At 44.3% G+C, this 19,159-nt stretch overlaps 1 protein-coding gene across 1 annotated transcript in view; it reads right to left on the reverse strand.

Moving 5' to 3' along the window:
* Positions 1-9,539: 9,539 nt before the first annotated feature.
* The window catches only part of BCR (BCR activator of RhoGEF and GTPase), a 155,102-nt gene continuing 145,482 nt past the window's right edge, over positions 9,540-19,159 (reverse strand). Inside the window, exon 23 of the mRNA XM_014574761.2 lies at positions 9,540-18,837. Coding sequence (XP_014430247.2) covers positions 18,748-18,837 — 90 coding nt within the window. The 3' untranslated portion in view covers positions 9,540-18,747. The remainder of the gene's footprint in view (positions 18,838-19,159) is intronic.

The raw sequence follows: 19,159 nt of genomic DNA on the forward strand, positions 1-19,159 counted from the left end.
CAATTCAAACCAAACTTTGGTTGAGCAAAAAAAAAAACCCAACAACCCAACACACAAAGAAACAACTCACAGCCCCTTTAAATCCCCAGCTACAGGGCAGAGTCCCACCTTCCAGCCAAATCCACGGGCTGACTCGCCCTCCCGCAGCACACATAAACCGCCACGCTCCTCTCGGGCCAACGCCCCCTCCTGCAGCGTGCCCAGCACACTTCCAGGTTTAGGGCACAGGGCCCTTTTAGGCGCAGGGCCCGATTCGGGGGAATCGGGTAAATCGGCCTAAAGCCAGCCCCGGCTCCACGCAGCGGCACTGCCACTTAGAAATGCTGCATGCAGGCCAAAGCCAGCAGATGTGTTCCAGGCTACACATGGCGTTTCAAAGCGGTAGTGCCACATGGAGCCTGGGATGAGTTGGGGACTTCCCCGCTGACCCCAGGCTCAATACAGCGCTGCCACTTTGAAACACTGCGGAGTCCCCAGCTGACCCCAGGCTTCACGCAGCTCTTTCGCCTTTGAAGTGTAGCAACAGCCCTACAGCTACACTTCAAAGACAGAGGCACCCTATCGATTAATTGAATAGTCAATGCAAAATGCATCGACTACTTGATTAGTCAGTTAGTTGATATTTAACATCCTTACTCCAGGAACCTTGTGAGAAGGACCAATACTTTTCTGTGTGAGAGCGTCATGGGGCTAAGTGTTCCAGACAGATGCTCCATGTGCACTTGTGCACAAGCTGTTCTGTTACCCCTAGGCCACATTGGCTAAGCAAGGAATGAGCAGCCCGTTACCTGCCCCCGCATGCATATAGGGAAAGTTGTAGGATTTCCCTAGGTTTGTCAAAGGCTTGGGAGACATCCTGGGAGGAGGAACTGGTTCCAGGTTGAGGAACAGCTCCTGGCTGGTAGGCATGGTCACCTGGCTGGCCTTCGACACCTCCTCTTCCTCTTTCTCATCATCTACAACCCTGCTCTCCTGGAAGCTAACGCCGGGCGTATCCTGACCAAACTCCACAACCATGAGAGGTGGGAGGTGACCAGCCCCCCTCCCAGGCTGGCATCCAGCTCTTGGAAGCTGGGGCAGCTGTGAGTTGCCACCCTGGAGCGTCTGCTCTGCTCACTGGCCTTGTGGTAGTCCTGCAGGAGTTCCTTGATCTTCATCCAGACCTAGTCTAGGGTTCGGTTTATGGCCTTTGTCAGCCACGCTAGCAGTGATGTGGCCATAGACATCTGCATTCCTCTTTCTGGTGTGGAGATCCTGGAGGTTGGTCTCTCCCCCCAGATCTCGATGAGGTCCAGGAGCTCCACACCAGTCCAGGCTGGAGCTCTCCTGCATTACCTTGCCAGTGGCAACTGAGGGAGTAGCAGGAATGTTGGCAGCCATGGGAGACTTTGTGGGAGCGTTGGGGTCACTTATGGCTCCTGGGATGCTGCTGTCTGGCACAAGGCTGGCTAAGTGTGATAAGCCCTTCTCCTGCAGCCTGCAGTTTTAAGCACCACAGAAGAAGGGGAGCAGTGAGATGCCAGAAGTGGCTGGAGTGGTCAGAACTTCAGCTGTGAGAGGCTTCTGGAGGCCAGTTATTTTGAATTAGCAACAGCGGATTGTCCACACTAGCGCTATTTCGAAATAATTTCAAAATCAGCATTATTCCCTGAGGAAAGCAGGAGTACAGATTTCAAAATAACCAGCCCATTATTTCAAAATAATTGGCTTAGTAGTGTGGATGCTCCACTTATTATTTTGAAATAAGGGAAGTTATTTTGAAATAACTCCCTAGTATAGACCAGGGCTCACTCTCCTACATTAAATAGTGCTAATTAAATGAGGTCTGGGGTTTGGTACACAGGGACTTCAGCCTGCGTAGTATTGTGGCAAACATATTATTTAAAAATCGTTTCAACTTTTTATTAATAATACAGAAAAGAAAAGTAACATTAAAGCATTTGAAAAGTTAACTATTAAAGGGGGGGGGGGAGGTGGGTGCACAGTGGGTGATGCACAAGGGAAACCTGTCATGCTCAGGCTGATGCCCAGGTCACACACAGTGTTACCTTCAGAATGTCTGATTCCCCTGTCTCAAGGAGAGGGCATGCCCTTTTGGACAGCTGTTGCACACATGACTGATTGTGATAGAAATGTAGCCGTGTTACTCTGATCTGAGGAAGTGGGTCTGGCCCACGAAAGCTCATCCCCTAATAAACCATCCTGTTAGTATTTTAAGTGCTACAGAGTCCAGTTTTTTAGGACTGATTGTGTCTTCTTCTTTTCCTCCACAGCCGGACCAGCCGTGCAAGAGGGCCGCAGCACCCCAACCCCACCTCCACCTCCATCTCGGGGACATGGGAGCCGCAGACACAGGCGTGTGTATGCGGACATCCTGAGGCAGCATGTGGAGGCCGTGCAGGAGCTCAACTCCATCCTGAGAGAGAGAGCGGAGGCAGAGGATCGGTGGCGTGACCGGCTGATGGAGGAGCTGGTCCAGCAGCGCACGTCCCTGACTGCCACTCTCAGGGAGGTCTGCGGCTTGCCTGCTCCTGTGCCTGGTCCTGCTCCTCCAGCACCCCATGACCCCGCCCCACCAAACCCCCCTTCCACAACAGCATCCCTTTCCCCCCTTGGACCTCCCTCTCCCCCAGCCCCCCCAGTTCCCCAGCCCCTCTCTCCCCCTGGCCCTCCTCTCCCCCAGGCCTCCCCGTCCCAAGAGCACCCTATCCAGCCAACCGACAGGTGCACCACCCGATCCCGTGGCCATGATGGACCCCGAACACGAGGCCCAGGCAGGAGACTGCGATCAGGCAAGCACCGTGCAACCTGATCCCCTTCCCCCCTCCAGGTTTCAAGCACCCCCATCACCCCAGTTAAATGACAAAGAAAGTGTTCAACAAAATGTTTATTGTACATAGTTTTTTCTACATCAAAAATGAACAAAAGCTTTTTTATGTTTGCAACAGTTATACTATTTTTTGAGTGATATTTAAAAAAATAAAACAGAACTTATTATTTTGAGACAAACCCTGGTGTTAATGATTTCTCCAAACAGGGTCAGGAGATGGGTTGTGGAGGGAAGCTTCTTTTGGGCCAGGGCCCAGTCCCCAGGCAGAAGCCCCTCAGTAGAGTCAGTGGCCTCCACTTGAGAATTGCTCCCGTAGGGCCTCCCGTATGCAAACAGCAGACCGGTGAGCCTGGCGGATGGCAGCTGTCCGGGGCTGGGCAAAGTGCCTCTCCTGGCCATCAGCACCTGTACCCCACCCTGGTAGGAAGGCCTCCCCTTTCCTCTCCACCAGGTTATGGAGAACGCAACATGCAGCCACCACCTCAGGGATGTTGCTCTCCCCCATGTCTAGGCGTGTGAGCAAGCACTGAAATCTGCCTTTTAAATGTCCGAACGCACATTCCACCTGGTTGCGAGCCCGGTTAAGGTGAGCATTAAACTGCTCCTTGCTCGCATCCAGGTGGCCGGTGTAGGGCTTCATCAGCCACGGCATCAGGGGGTAGGCCGCATCAGCCACTATGCACACCGGCATGTGCACATCCCCAACTGCAAAGTCGTGATGCGGGAAAAATGTTCCTGCCTGAAGCCTCCGGTAGAGGTTCGAGTTCCTGAAGATGCGGGTATCATGTGCCCGCCCTGACCACCCAACACAAATGTCAGAAAACTGGCCACGATGGTCGACCAGGGCCTGGAGGACCATAGAAAAGTAGCCCTTTCTGTTAATGAATTGGGCTGCTCGATGGGGCGGTGCACGGATTGGAATGTGTGTCCCATCGAGCGCTCCTCCACAATTCGGGAAGCCAAGGGCAGCAAAGCCGGCCATGACGCTGTCCAGATCTGGTAGACAGATGAGCCTGTTGAGCAGCTCCGAATTGATGGCCCTCACCACCTGCAGAATGAGACAGGCAACAAAATGTTAGAAGGGGTGCCTTATCTCTTAGGAGGAGAACCCACCGCCCACCTTCCCTCTCAAACACCCCGGGAATCCCCTCCTCAGAACCCCCCCCCCAACAATTCAGGGTGAGTGGAGGAGCTCCCTCCCACTCCCACTCCACTTTGCCCTTCCTGACAGTCTCCCTTCCCCCCACCCCAAACTGTGACTGTCCCCAGACAATGACTTACCTCCATCAGGATGGATCCAACAGTAGACCTGCCCACTCCAAATTGGTGTCCCACGGAGCGGTAGCTGTCGGGGGTTGCCAGCTTCCAGAGGGCAATGGCGACCCTCTTTTCCAGGGGGATAGCGGGCCGCAGGTGGGTGTCTTGCCGTTGCAGAGCAGGGGCGAGCCAGGTACACAGCTCCTGGAAAGTGGTCTTTCGCATCCGGAAGTTGCGTAGCCACTCTTTGTCATCCCAGAGCTCCATCACGAGCCGGTCCCACCAGTCAGAGCTGGTGTCAAGCCTCCAAACACGCCTGTCCACAAAGAAGTTTGGAGGCAAGGGCAGTGTGGCTGCTTGATGGACGATCCCTTCGTACCTCTGGTCTGGGTCCAGATGGGGAAGGAGCCTCATGACTGTGTCATGCAGATGCAGCAACACTTGCAGTATGATGGCGTGGGGCCATCGCCTGCCCAGGGGCAGCTCTGGCTCCATGCCAAAAAAATGGGTCTAAAACAGAAAAACCTCCAATCAAAAAACCTGCTGGGGTGTCCCAGGAAGCTGAGCACTCCAAACCAGCACTGCAATGCCTTGCTTACCTCCTAGAGGGACAGCAAAGGCAGCTGCAGGAGCAGAGCAACGGGTGTTCAGGAGTGTCCCTTTCACCATGCCACGTCTCTGCAAAGGGCAGGCAGGCAGCAGCACCCGGAAGGAAATGCTGCCCCCATGCCCTGGCAGAAGCGGTTCCGGGTGGCTTTTAATTTCGAAAGAGCGTCCAGCAGTCAGGATGCTTTTTTTCGAAAAAGCGGATCGATTTTCCGATCCGCATATTGTAGTCTAGACGCACTCTTTCGAAAGAGGCTTTTTCGAAAGTATCTTTCGAAAGAGGCTTGCAGTCTAGACATAGCCTAGGAGTGGCAGTGCCATCTGTCATCCTATCTCTGGCCTAATCTGGTCAAGACATTTCTCAAGATTTGGATGATAAGGTCCAGTGTCCTAGGAAACAATGGGAGTAACAGCCATGATGATGAAGCTTGCTCTTGTCTGTTTTTTTCTTTGTTTTTTTCATACTTTCCCCACGATATCTTTTTAAGGATTCACAAAGGGAATGATAGGTGGAATAGCCTGTCCTCTCCTTGTTTGTTTACTAACTAGGCTTAATATTTGACATATTAATTTTTGGCTTTAAATTTGTTTGTTTTTAACATGCATAATTCTGAAGCTTTGAATTATATTAATGTGCCTTTTTTGTTCGGTCTAATTCAGTTATCTCCCTTTTGTACCTTTTCCCATTAATATTGGTTACAATATGGCTCAATCCTGCAGTTGGCTTGCAGGCAAAATATATCCAGGGTAATAAATCTGTTAGAAACCAGGAAAGGTTATTAAAAGATAATTCTAGTTTTGCAGAAGAGCACTTCAAAATGGATTTGGAGGCATAGTTGTGAGATAATCAAGTATGGAAGTATTTGAGAATTTTTTTAATATGAATTTTAGATTTGTAGAATGAGATTAAATATTTCAGACATTTTCCTTACTTGATTTTTTCTCACAATTGTGCCACCACAACCCATCCTATGCTACAATGCACATGATCTACGAATATTTATTGCTTTACCAGTCCAAGAGTGCTGCCTAGTGTATTTTAAATTCTACTGAAATATAATGGTCTGGTATAGCGTACAAGGATATTCTATTATGGTAATTAACAAATGTTTGTGAGCTGTGGCTCCTTTACAAATATTTTAAAATGTGTGGGCTTCCCCACAACCAAATTCTGGTTTTTTTATTGATTCTCGACACTAGAGTTTGAATGGCAACTTGTTTTCAACTGCATACAGTTTGGTCAAAACTATAACTTATAAATATAGATGTTGTGTTTTTGCAGAGTAAGATTTTAGTGAGAATGGACCTATTTCAGACTCCACAGTTCAGTGGTTCCCAACCTTTTTTTACCGGGGACTGGCAAACCCATTCACAAACTTTTGGAAGACTGGTAACATTTGATTTACATATTTATTATGAAAATAATGAATGCAAACATGCAAATAAAATGTTACCTGTCCATCCAAAAGCTCTGGCCTCCAGAGTCCCCAGTGTCAGTCCTAACCCCTAGAGGCCCCCACCTCTCCACTCCTGTCCCCAACACCAGCCACTAACCACAGAGTCCCCTGCACTGAAACGCTGTGCCAGTCTTCCACCCTCAAGGTCCCCCAGTGCCAGCCCTTCATCCCTCAGAGCCCCCCAACCAGATCCCCAGTACCAGCCTCCTGTTTCCAGAGCCCCACTGCATCTAACCCTGCCCCCAGAATCTCCCCGTGCCAGCCCCCCACCCCTTAGAGCTCCCTAGTACTACCCCCACCCCCAGAGGCCCCCAGTATTAGCTTCACTCCTAGAGGCTCTCAGAGCCAGCTCCCTGTCTCTTACAGCTTCCCACCCCCAGACTCCCTCAGCACTAGCCTGACTCCTCCATCTCCCAGTGCCTGCACTGGCCCCGCTGACCTAGCCCTGTGCTGCCTCCAACCACCAGCTTAGCGCTGCTGCCTGGGTCTCAGCTGCTGTAAGGCTGCTGTGCTGAGCTCCATGCAGCCCTCCCACTGTGCAGCAAAGTACTCTTCCATGTCTGGGAAGAGACCCTGTCCCTGCCCAGCCCTGGTTGGTCAAGAGGCAGGACAGGACACACCTCTCCCAACAGCCACGGCAGGAGTGGTGTGCCTCAGCCCCAGTCCCGAGAGCCGCCATGGCCCTCCAGCCATAGGTTTACAGCCCAGCAGCGGGTTGTGGACCGGGCATTGGGATTCACTGCATAGCTGTACAGTGTTTGATTGCATTTCTAAAAGCACCAGATGTAAATAGTTTCTCAAGTTTTAAGTATTTCTGTGTTTTCATTTTCACATACATTATTGCTGACTTCTCAGAAATAACTGGAAGCAGATGAAAGCAGCAGTTTCATAGCTTTCTTCTCTTGAGTTCTTTAACAGAAATCCAGAATTGCTGGTTTGATAAATTTGAAAACTTGGTCTTCAATGTGTGATCACTTCACATTTCTAAGAGATTTTCATGAGTTGAGATTCTTAAGTATGGAATGGAGTCAGCAGTTACTAAGCATGGGTATTAAATCTAGTTGGTATTGTCCTCTTCTGCTGAATCTGTACTGTATGTAGGCTTAGCACCTGATTAAAAAATCTTCCATTATAAAAATAAGATGCATCTGTGTCTCCCTCTGCTCCCCTCACCATCGATTATTGCTGGTACTGCTGCCAGTACTGGGAGCGTCTTTGTCCTCTGCTCCAACAAGGCAGTATGTTCCTTTGTTGAAAGCCCCTTTCATAAGCAGATGGCTCCAAGATGCTCCCATCCCCAGTACCAGCATAAAATGCCCATTCATAGATATGATACAAATATACAAATGATTTTAACCCTAAAAATGGGAAAAAGAGACATTGATGATTTTTCCTCCAAACACTCTGTACTCCCCAAGAGTATACATCTAGACTACAGGCTTCTGTCAACAGAGGCCTTGTCGACAGTCGAAAGCTTCTGTCGACAAAGAGCGTCTAGGCTACATCCAGTTCTGTTGACAAAGACGCAAAGGGCAGTGTAGATGCAATAATGCATTCTGTCGACAGAACTCTGTCGACAAAAGGAGTTATTCCTCGTAGAATGAGGTTTACCACCATCGACAAAACTGCCGAGTTCTGTCGACGTTATGTTGACAGAACTCGGTGGTAGTGTAGACACAGGTATAGTTTTGTCTACAAAAGTCCACTTTTGTCAACAAAACCTGTAGTCTAGACACACCCAGATAGACATACTAAGAGAGCCATCGCTCAGTTAGGAAGGCAATGTCCTATCACTACTGAATGGCAAAAAGATGCTCTCTGATTAGCTTGAGGCCCATCAGTGCACAGCAATTCTCAGTCAAAACTAATTTCAATTCCTAAACACCAGTGGTCACCATCCAGTACATCGTGGTCTACTGGTGGATCTTGGAGCCTCTGACAGGTGATCCTGACTGGTTTGGCCAGGAAGCTGTCAAGGGCTAGCACTTCAGTTGCCCCTCCACCCTCTGTCTGGCTGCTCCTGCCCTCTTCCTTAGAACTACCCCCCTGGGAGCCTCCTGCTTACTGTGCAAGGTGTGGGAGGAAGAAAGGGGAGGGGACACTCCTGTACCTCATCTCAACACAGAGAGAGGGGGAGGAGGGAGCTTGGCAATGCAGATCTCTGTCACTCTCACACACTGTGTGTGTCTCTGTCATTCTCACAAACACAGCACTGTCCTTCACTCTCATCTCCCCACCCAACACATACATGAGGGGGGTTGTTGGTTTTATTTCTTTTACTGCTTGCAAAGTGTTTTATTTTGATGTTTTGGCTGGTCTGTGCAGTTCATCATTTTTATTTCTTTCTTATGCTTACATAGAATTCTTTGGGGAATAAGTTCTAAAATGCCTAACCTGTCATGGCGGGAGTCATTATCCCTGTGGTAATTGCTGCTCCTGGAAGTGGCTGGCATGTCCCTGCAGCCCCTGAGAAAGGCAGAGCAGGGGGGTCTCCACATGGTTTCCTTGCCTGTGGACACCACTTCTGCAGCTCCCATTGATTAGTGATGGGGAATCGTGGCCAGTAGAAGCTGTGGACTCAGTGCCTGTAGATGAGGGGCAGCACATGGAGCCATTGATGTACATGCCAGCTGCTTTCAAAGAGTGGCACAGGGCCAGGGCAGGAGTAAGCCTTGCTTATCACTGTAAAGATTAAATCTCTCTAGCCAGCAATATCTGTGGTTTTAGTTAGCTGGATGTTCACTTCTCATGGGTGTAGCCAAATGTCCCATGGTCCCCTAAAGTTTATTTACAGCCTCCAGTCCTGGCTCTCAGTGTTCTGTGCTGTTATTTAGCTCTAATTTACCCCTGAAATATTTTCTAAGAGCCCAGTAAGCAGTGGAAGTGTTGGTAATGCTGCAGCTAAACAATACTAACCTCCCGTGGACTACACATCTCTAGTTCGGCACTGGTCAGGTCCCATGAGTGCAAGACTAGAGAGGTTCAACTTGCAACAAATGCACCTTACTACTCTATGTAGTAGTGTTAAATTACAATGTTTATGACTGGTTTTGTTTTGAAGCAATAATCCTATAACAAGATTAGCGTAGCCCTAAAATAAAATATTCTGCTTCTGCCACTGTATGTATGTACATCTCACAGTTGCTTTCATTTTAACTCAGCAATAATTGTAATCTGGGTTCTGCAGTCCATTTAACCCACTATATTATTATTGTCTTGCAGATAGGAAGTAATCACAAAGTAAAACTTGATAAAAATCCAAAGTTTAAATTGTACATCATAAACTTTTATCAAATGCCAGTCACACATTATCAAATGCCATTCACACATTCAATCCAGCCTTCCTGGACCCAATGTTTATTTAAATGAGACCAATGGAACCTGGCAAATAGATACAGGAGATTTTATTTAACCTTGCATACAAACAAAGGCTAAAAAAAGCCTTAGATTTTTACTTCCAGATACAGTTTTTTGATCCTTTTTTATACCAGCATGACTTTTTCATTTTTTCTCTGCTGCATTTTTGAGGCCTAACCTGGAGAGATACTGAGCCATGCAAGTCTCATTCATTTCAATGGGAGTTGCATGTGCTCCGCAACTTTTAGGATTAGGGCATTTATTTCCGTTTTTGAAAACAGATCACTATTTGGGTATTGAAGTACTAACAGCAGTATGAAATGTCAAAACAGAGTCCTTCACATGAAACATGGTAGTATTAAACAATGCAGACAATTTTACCCCTATGCGAAACTCAAAATTACCCACCAACAACGAACAAGTTTCTTCTACACCTGATACTTTAGCACTAATTATATAATTTAATTGTATTTATATTTAAATAAATAGCTTTATCATCTGCTTTCCTTTGAACTCTGCATGGATTATAAACACTTGCAACAGTAGAGATAAGAAGAAACTACACAAGTTAAGTAGGAAAGAGAAGGCTTGGTTTTTATTTTTATTTTTCTAAACAGACACAGAAAGGACATAAATTTCACAATGTTCCATTCTGAGATTTTCTTTTTAAATTCACTGTTTCATTCTGACTCCCTCAGTTAACCAATATACTCTCTTCCAATTTTACTATTTCGTAGTCGCTTTTAGTATTAAGAGCTCTTGGCTTGGATACTCAGCATTGGAAACATCTATTCTGGTGTAGGCGTCAGTTTTACCCAATGCTTCTAATATGTTGCAGTTCTTGTGCAATATTTTCAGGCATTTAAAAGCTGATGAGAAGTCCAATCCAAGATATCAGGCTGTGAATATCTAAAGAAGGGATCAGGTAGGGGATAGGTTATAAAGAACTGATGTGAAGGATTTACTATGGCTTTTTCTGCATTAAGTATTTGAAACAGTTTTTACATATGGCTTTAGTTTACCAGGATTGACAATTTGTGTCTGTACCCAAATACATTACTGCAGGCCCAGTTGGTCTCCAAATGGGCCTAAAAGGAGGAAATATGAGGTTCTCTTTGCAAAGATGGAAACTTGAGGATCTCACTGGTAGTGGAGGAAGAGGTGGATTTGCCCCTCTATTGAACAGGCCATGAGGCCCACACTTAAACTCCATGCATCCCTTGGGAGCAGTGGGGATCAGGAAAATCAGTCAGAGATCAGAGCCATTATTCTTGCCCAAATCCCAGACTTACAGAGTATCTTCCCTGATACCTGGGGTAAGCAAAATGGTGATGCTGCTTGGGCAACTGAACTCACATTCCATGCAAATAGGTATGTTCCACACACACAAGGTCCGCTCCACACATAAATTAGGAGGTAATATTAGGCCCTGTGATACCACTGCTTTCAGAATCCATGCTATGGAGTAGCTAGATGGTTACTCCTGACCATGTCTCCACTGGACAGAGAAACTGCTATAGATGATGAAACAGTCTATATACTGGAAAATCCATGTGTAAGGTTTTTGACAACAGTGTTTGAACATAATTGTAGTTAACACATATGAAGCGGTAGGATACACAGGGCCTAAGAGAATACTACTAGGCTGTGGTGCTTTGTTGAAGTACTGCAGTTTTCAGACATGTTTAAAACATGGATCCTTATTATATAAATGGAACCAAACTGTTTTCATCATGTCTCTAAAAAATGGTGTAACCCTGCTGGTCCAAAGCAGTAACAGTTGGTCCAGTGTACACTCAAAGACTAAACTCTCTCAGATATATCTGGAAACAGCCATACTTTAACTGGGTCTGTCAATATAGCAGTTTATATACTGTACATGGACATTAAGTGGCTCAGATTTCTGCTAGAAAAGGGGCACTTCTTTCTCTTTCCAGGATAGAAGGAAAGCTAAGGACCTGGAAAGAATATGCATGATCAGTGGTTTTCAAACTTTTTTTCTGGAGACCTAGTTAAAGAAAATTGTTGATGCCTGTGACTCAACGAAGCTGCGGGAAGATGGATTTGGCAGGTGTGAGCTGGGAGGGGCAGAGGCAGAAGGCTGACATTGCAGAAGTCAGGGTTGTGGGGTGGGGCTGCGAATGAGAGGCTCAGGGTTTGGGAAGAGGCTCTGGGCTAGGGCATGAGATTGAGATGCGGGAGGGGTCAGTTCTCTGGGCTGGGGATTAAAGCTCTAGCATGGGGTCAGGGATGAGGGGCTTGGGTACAAGAGGGCACTCTGGGCTTGAGGGTTGCTCAGGGCTGGGGCAGGGGATTAGTGCACGGGCTTTCCTCAGTCAGCTCCTGGTCACAAGCACAGCAGGAGGACTAATGCAGGCCTCCTGCCTCTCCTGGCATCACAAACCATGCTGCACCCCAGAAGCAGCCAGCAGCAGGTCTGACTCTTAAGTGGAGGTGCACAGGCAGCTGCATGTGGCTCTCCCCCAAAGGTGCTACCGCTCCAGCTCCCATTGGCCATTTCCCGATCAGTGGAAGGGGGATTGGGGTGGGTGCAGCGTGCAGAACTCTATAGCCTCCTGCCTCAGAACTAGACTGCTGCTGGTCACTCCTGGGGTGCAGCACAGTGTCAGAAAATATTGGGACTAAAAGAGCAGGCCATGACCCAGCCTTAGCGAGGCAGCACCATTGATGGGACTTGTAATAGCCTGGTTGGCAGTGCTGACCAAAGCAACCAGAGTCCCTGCGAGGTTGAGCAAGGTGACCCAGTGCCTTATATTCCATGACCCCGGAACCATGATTTGACTTTGAAAACTACTGGCATAGATCATCTGCAGACGATACTAAACTGCTCAAGAGAGATAAGGCCAAAACAGCCTGTGAAGAGCTTAAAAAAGATCTCACCGAACTAAGTGACTGGGCAACAAAATGGCAAATGAAATTTAATGTTGATAAATGTAAAGTAATGCACATCGGGAAAAATAATCCCAACTATACATACAATATGATGGGGACTAATTTAGCTATAACAACACGAGAGAGAGATCTTGGGAGTCATTGTGGATTGTTTTCTGAAAACATCCAGTCAATGTGCAGCAGCAGTCAAAAAAGCAACCAGAACATTAGGAATCATTTAAAAATGGATAGAGAATAAGACAGAGAACATCTTATTGCCTCAATATAAAACCATGGTATGCCCACACCTTGAATACTACGTATAGATGTGGTCAACTCATTTCAAAAAAGATATCTTGGCTTTGGAAAAGGTTCAGAGGTGGGCAACAAAAATGATTAGGGGTTTGGAAAGGGTCTCATATGAAAAGAGATTAAAGAGACTGGGACTTTTCAGCTTGTAAAAGAGGAGACTAAGGGGGGATATGATAGAGGTCTATAAAATCATGACTGGTATGGAAAAAGTAAATAAGGAAAAGTTATTTTTTTGTTCCCACAATGTAAGAACGAGGTGTCACCAAATGAAATTAATAGGTTTAAAACCAATAAAAGGAAGTTCTTCTTCACACAGTGCACAGTCAATATGTAGAACTCCTTGCCAGAGGATGTTGCAAACACAAGGACTTTAACAGGGTTCAAGAAAGAGCCAGATAAATTCATGGAGGGAGGGTCCATCCATGGCACTTAGCCAGGGTGGGTAGGAATGGTGTCCCTAGCCTCTGTTTGTCTGGAAATGGGTGGCAAGGGAAGGATCACGTGATTACCTGTTGTGTTTACTCCCTCTGGGACATCTGGCATTAGCTACTGTTGGCAGACAGGATACTGAGCTAGATGGACCTTTGGTCTGATCCACTATGGCTGTTCTTATGTTCTCATTACTTTACAATGGCCTTGCCTAAGTTTTCAGCACTCTAATGAACAGAGACTCAGCAGCAGGAATGGGGATGGGTATGGGGGGGGGGAGGTGGGGGAAAGGGAATAGCATGAGTCACCTTCATATTTTCTGCTTTTTGGTTGTTCCATTGTTATGTTTTGTGCTCCTCTAGACTTCTTATAGATATGCCAGGAGAAAAGATGTCTCAGGACAATTCAGTTTGCCTCCATCTCAGTGCTGTTATGGTCTTACTGCAGTGACCAATGACCACTTCACAATTATTGTATTTTGTGACATTTTATGCTTACAATGCAGAGGCTGGCTGTTTTTGTATCAACTTCCAAATGATTTTCTAGTTCTGGACTGGTTTTTTAAATTCCCCCTTTTCTGGTTGTTACCACCACTGTAATGTATAGAGCTTTTTCCAACAAAAAGAAAACTCATATTTGAGGACAACACATGACCAGACAGAATACCAAACATTGGAATGTAACAACTTTCAGTAGCAAGAGAACAGTATCACAGCACATTATAAGTGGCACACTATCCGTGCTGAATACAGTTATGTTTCAGTTAACTACAGAAAATATAGTCTTAGCTGAGCACTTGGGTGGGGGCATGCACTTTTAGTGTTACTTAAGTTTAAGGAGAGGATGTTGTTTTGTCCTTTGCTGAGCCAGCTAATTTGTGTGATTCCTAATCATGCTTCTTTTCTTGTGTACTTTTATTTTTCGTACTTAAAAAAACGGCAGGTTATGAGGGTGGATATTTATTATTATTCAGCTGTAAGAGCTTCCTTTAAAGGAGATTCCCTTTGATGTTGAAGTCAATGTAGATACACTCATTGAGAACTTTTATATACTCAGCCTTAACTCTCGCTTTTCATTCCCATTTAGTATGGGGAAGTTATTAACCCTAAATGGGAAATCTCAGTGCCTTAATGCTCAGTAACTGATTTAGGAGATGTATGTTATTTCTTCAAGGCACATAAACATAATGTGAACACTTCTGTTTTCCTGTAATAAACTTTCTCCTCCTTTGAAATTCTGAGTGGAAAGAGGAAAGGGCAGAGTTTATCTGAACATTTCAAATTCTTTTTTAAAAAAGTTTTCCAAGTCAGACTGCTGCACCTTAAATTATCACCTTAATACATAGGTAGGCACTGATGGACTACCAAGCGAGGGATCACAGGAAAGTGTTGCCCTCCATTCTTAAAATGCAGGTTTTCAGCCCCTTCAAAGGCCATGGTGATCGATTTATCTCTTTATGCATTTTTGAGGAACAATAGAGTGAGAGAAGTGAGCCATAATGCCTTCCAGTGCTACAGTTACCTTCAGGGTGTCCCTTATCCCAGGGCAGCCTGTGTGTTGGCTATCCTGCCGTTCCCAGAGTGTGGAGGAGGGGGCTTGTTAGAAAACAAGTTAGGAAATCCTTTATACACTTTACAGAACATCGTATTTGCTTAAATGAACTTATACAGAAAGTGAACATAACAGTGTATCAGTGGATTAGATTAAAGAACAGTTAAAATGAGTAAGAAGTGTAAAAATACAGCATCTCCCATTAACAGAGTCCTTGGTTGCACCACCTAGTGGCCTACGGAAATGTTGCAGTTTCACATCACATGCTAAATATCAATTGCCCTATACTTCACTTAGCAATTGAAGGTCAGAATGAAAGCAGGCAGTAAGCATCATGAAGGTAATCAATGCATTGCTGTATTTTGCCATTAGCCAATACATGAAAATTGGCAGCATATAAAAGTACAGCCTGATTTAGCCTACCCACTACCTCACCTATTTAAATTGTGCAAGAGTAAAATTCACCAGCAGCATTTCAATGAATGTGTTTCAGTTTGGTTTCAACTAAGACACTCCCTTCAAACACAAAATAACACACAAACACAAAGATGAAACAGATTTAAGTAATTAATTTGTATCACTTCTCAAAAGCTCTTTTTTGGGTTTTATTTGCCTGTTTTGCCCAATATTATTAGTTTAAAAACCTACTCGATGTTTTTAAAAAATAAAATGGGAATAGAAAAACAAAAAAGTTATTTCCAAATGAAAGAAGACTTGGGTTTTTTTGGGGGGGGGGAGGGTAAACAAATGATGATACATACACTATGCTAATATCTGGAAAATCCTACATGAATGTTCTTATGTTTCAAATTCAAGCAGCTGAAAGTCAAGGGGTTGAAAAATATGGCAAATATATTGATACCCCAAAAAGTATTAGCCCCAACACATTTCACAAATAAACTTTAGTGGGAAATTCTTGCCAGTTTCCTCTGTCATGCAATCTGTGTTGTATCTTCTAACATGTAAATTGGGAGATCCTGATTACCTCAAAAACTTTGGTAGGAAATAAACTGTGGTAATTGAAAGGATTTTGGCCCACGCTAGGTTGTGTCCCTCACTTTTTATTTAGTAGGGGCTTAAGACAGCATTAGGCAGGGAAAAGAAAAATCTTTTTGTGAATTCTAATTTTCTGAAAGCACAGTCCTTTTGTAAAGCTTACAACTCTATGGGAAGCTCAACTAGTCCATTCACACATTTCAAATCCATCAATGGTCTCATCATCATCACAGGATGTGCTATTTCTCCAGCCCAAAATTACCAGCTTTGGGGAACACATACTCATACTCAACCAAAATAATTAACGTTTTATGTTAAATTAACTACAAAAATTCTTCTCATCCACATGCCTGCATGTTAGATTGGGTTACAGCAGAATCAAGCATTGTATTGTACTGAAAGACTAAAAGCAACAACTTGTAACAGTAATCAGAACAGATGCAATTTTCTTATTGTTACACAATATAAATTGGTAACTTAATATTAAAATTATATATCCTATATAAATAAAAATAAAGTCAAGCAAAAGTAAATTGGCACAATTGTGATGGTATTGCTTTCCAGTTTAAACACTGCAAATGGCAGCTGCTGATTACAAGCACCAAAAGGGGAAAAATCATCACTGACTGGAGTAGAATTTTTGAACTAGAAAAACCTGTAATGCTGCTACCTCAAAAACAGCACACCAAAATGTGAATTTAGTAAAGGAATGGGTAGTTGTGCAGCTGACTATGAGGATTGTTACAGAGCTGCTATATAAAAACCAACACAAATACATAAACGCAGAAAACTATGGAGAGTGTTACTGATCTGTAGCCTTTTCTTGAGACAATATCTTTTTAAGATTGCCCAGTGTTAACTTCTCATTTTACAAAAGACCAAAAACAATACAAATAAAAACCTACATTTTTAAACCAAGTTTTTGTTTCCCTTCACTGTGCCACCCAACCCCCCACCCCCAATTTAAGCACTGCCAAACACACACATTTCTCTGTCTCAGGGTCTAATATCAAGTGGGCTTGGAAGCTGGAATGTAGTGGAAATACAGTGGAGAAATTTCCTAGTTGTACATTACAACACACAGATTTGTTCCCAGACCTAAGAAAAGAGGGGTGCTAAACAATAGTAAATTCCTATAAGAATCCTTACAGTAGCATGCAAAATGCTGATATACTCACAAAATGGAAAAATTTATATTTTTCTTTGAATTTTCAACTTCACAGTACAATAACATCTATTATGCAGCAGTCAATTATGTTGACTGCTAAATAGTTTCCCTTTTTTATTTTTACTCCCTCTTATTTGAAAGATTCCTCTTTTTTTAATGTAGATGTCTGAGAGACCTTCAGAAAATTTGGTATTAGCAAGATTTGCTTTCTTCTCATTAGTATCATCCTCATCCTCCATAAGCTACTTATGATTCAACTATGGAGACTGTTTATTTCTAAATTTGCTTTTCTCCTTCCCCCTTGTTCTAATGCTTTCTCTTGTCATCAGCTGCCCTCTTCTTTGAGCCAGGTCATTGATGAATGGTTGCAACTAAAGTGGATACTGCATAGAGTGGTGGATAGCACAGAGTAAGGTAGACTGATGCAGCTAAAATCTCTCCCCAGATACTTGGTTCATTTGTTTCCTGACCAGAATAGCTTCTTCCTCTGGTCTGGTGACCATGCAGTTAGCTTATACTTACAGTTCTCAAAGCAAATACTGCTCCCACTTACACCCTTGTAACTGCACTGACTTCAGTGTGATTGCACAGGTATAAGTGGAGTGGGTATTAGGTCCCCACCTTTTTGTACTGCGGAGTGTAGCTTTATAGAAATATCTGCACTGCTCTTAATTCAAACAGGGTCAGAATTTCCGAAGAATACAAAATGCTACTTGTTAGCAGATTGTCCATATAGTACATTCTGACATATCATATCAAAGTATTTGTATCTATCAGAAAAAGACTCTTGTAGAAGCAACATACAAAGCATCAAAAAATTCAAGTATCAAACATGTCATTTTGATTTAAAAAAAACTGATTAAGCAGCCAGTAAGAAAGACAGCTGTTGATTTTTTGTCCTCAGACACTTGAAGATACTTTAGCACATGTCTGTAATGCTTATTTCAGCATAAGTAATAACATCTATTTGTACAGAGAGCTAGGAGCTTCATCGTTTAATTTCAAAGGTCTCAAAGAATTTAGCAACCCTTTTTGGACAACACTGCCTCTGTTTTATAAACAACTAAGTGAGCTTGTTTATTTCAGATACTGGAATTAAAGTGCTCAGCCTAGTTCTCCCGGCTTTTCTTTCATGATTTGTATTTATTTATTGTATAATGCAAGTGGGTCTGGCTCCTTTAACACCAAAAGAAAATGTCAAAGTGTAATAAAGAGGCAAGAAAAGGATACCCCCTTCCCTAGAGTTTGTACAAACATTTACAAGGGAAGAGGTAGGAGAGAGACAAAAAAACAACCGGTCCAGTTATACACAAAACTTCTAGTTTATTTTTTATAAACCCTGTTCAAATCAAGACTCAAATTTCTCAGTGGAGGAATCAAAGATCCCCCCCCCCCTTGCTGAATGATACTATTCTCTGTGGCCCATAGCAGTCCTTTACAACAGCAGTTATCAAAGACACACTTGTGATATAGCCTTTAATTCCCCTCTGATCCCAAAAGGGCACCCTGACAAGTGCTCCTGTAGAAAGCTTGAGGCTTCTTGATAAATTAAATCCAATAAAATGAGGAATAACCTTCTCACCTTCCCAGGAGCAACAATCACATTCCGTCTTGCATTTGCTCAAGTGTCTGTTGCTCCTTCTAGTGGAGCCTCTCAGCATAACTCCACATCCAGTCTAATATGTTCCTATTCTACGGAGCAAAACTAGAGGGAGTTTCTCCTTTCTCTTCAGCTTGTCTCTGTTTGACAAACTGCAGAATCATGGGAGGGTATGCTTCCTCTTGACAGGAACAGGCCAATAATGTCTGAAGAAGAAACAGTCCTCCTGTTCTCAGAGTGGCAGGTTCACAGCAAGAACAGTTCTACAAGCCCCGTTGTTATGACCAGACTCCTACACCTCTGTAGAAAAGAGGATGCTTTGCCTTTTGCTGTCTGGGGTGGGGATAGTATCCAACTGCAAGAAGTAAAGAAGAACTTGAACCTGGAAAGAGGAAGGGAGATGAAACTGTAAATCAGTGCAAAGTGTGATCATGAATACTTGGACAACTTCAATGTTTTAATGGCTTTCTGTTCAGCCTTCATGTTAAACTGAAGTACAGGGAAGCTGCCAATATTCCAGATCATCCCAGTTTTGAAATTTTTCTGATTGCTAACTCACCTTTACCTGCGTAATCAGCATGCATACTGGAAATGCCTACAATTTATTTTGGCAGGTGTCACTGGACAAAGAATGCTGGAACCAGTAAAAAGTCTCTTGGGATGCTGATACACATGGTAAAGTGAAGGGAAAGAGGCACCGTGGA

Source organism: Pelodiscus sinensis, chromosome 15, assembly GCF_049634645.1.
Source record: "Pelodiscus sinensis isolate JC-2024 chromosome 15, ASM4963464v1, whole genome shotgun sequence".
Classification (NCBI taxonomy): domain Eukaryota; kingdom Metazoa; phylum Chordata; order Testudines; family Trionychidae; genus Pelodiscus; species Pelodiscus sinensis.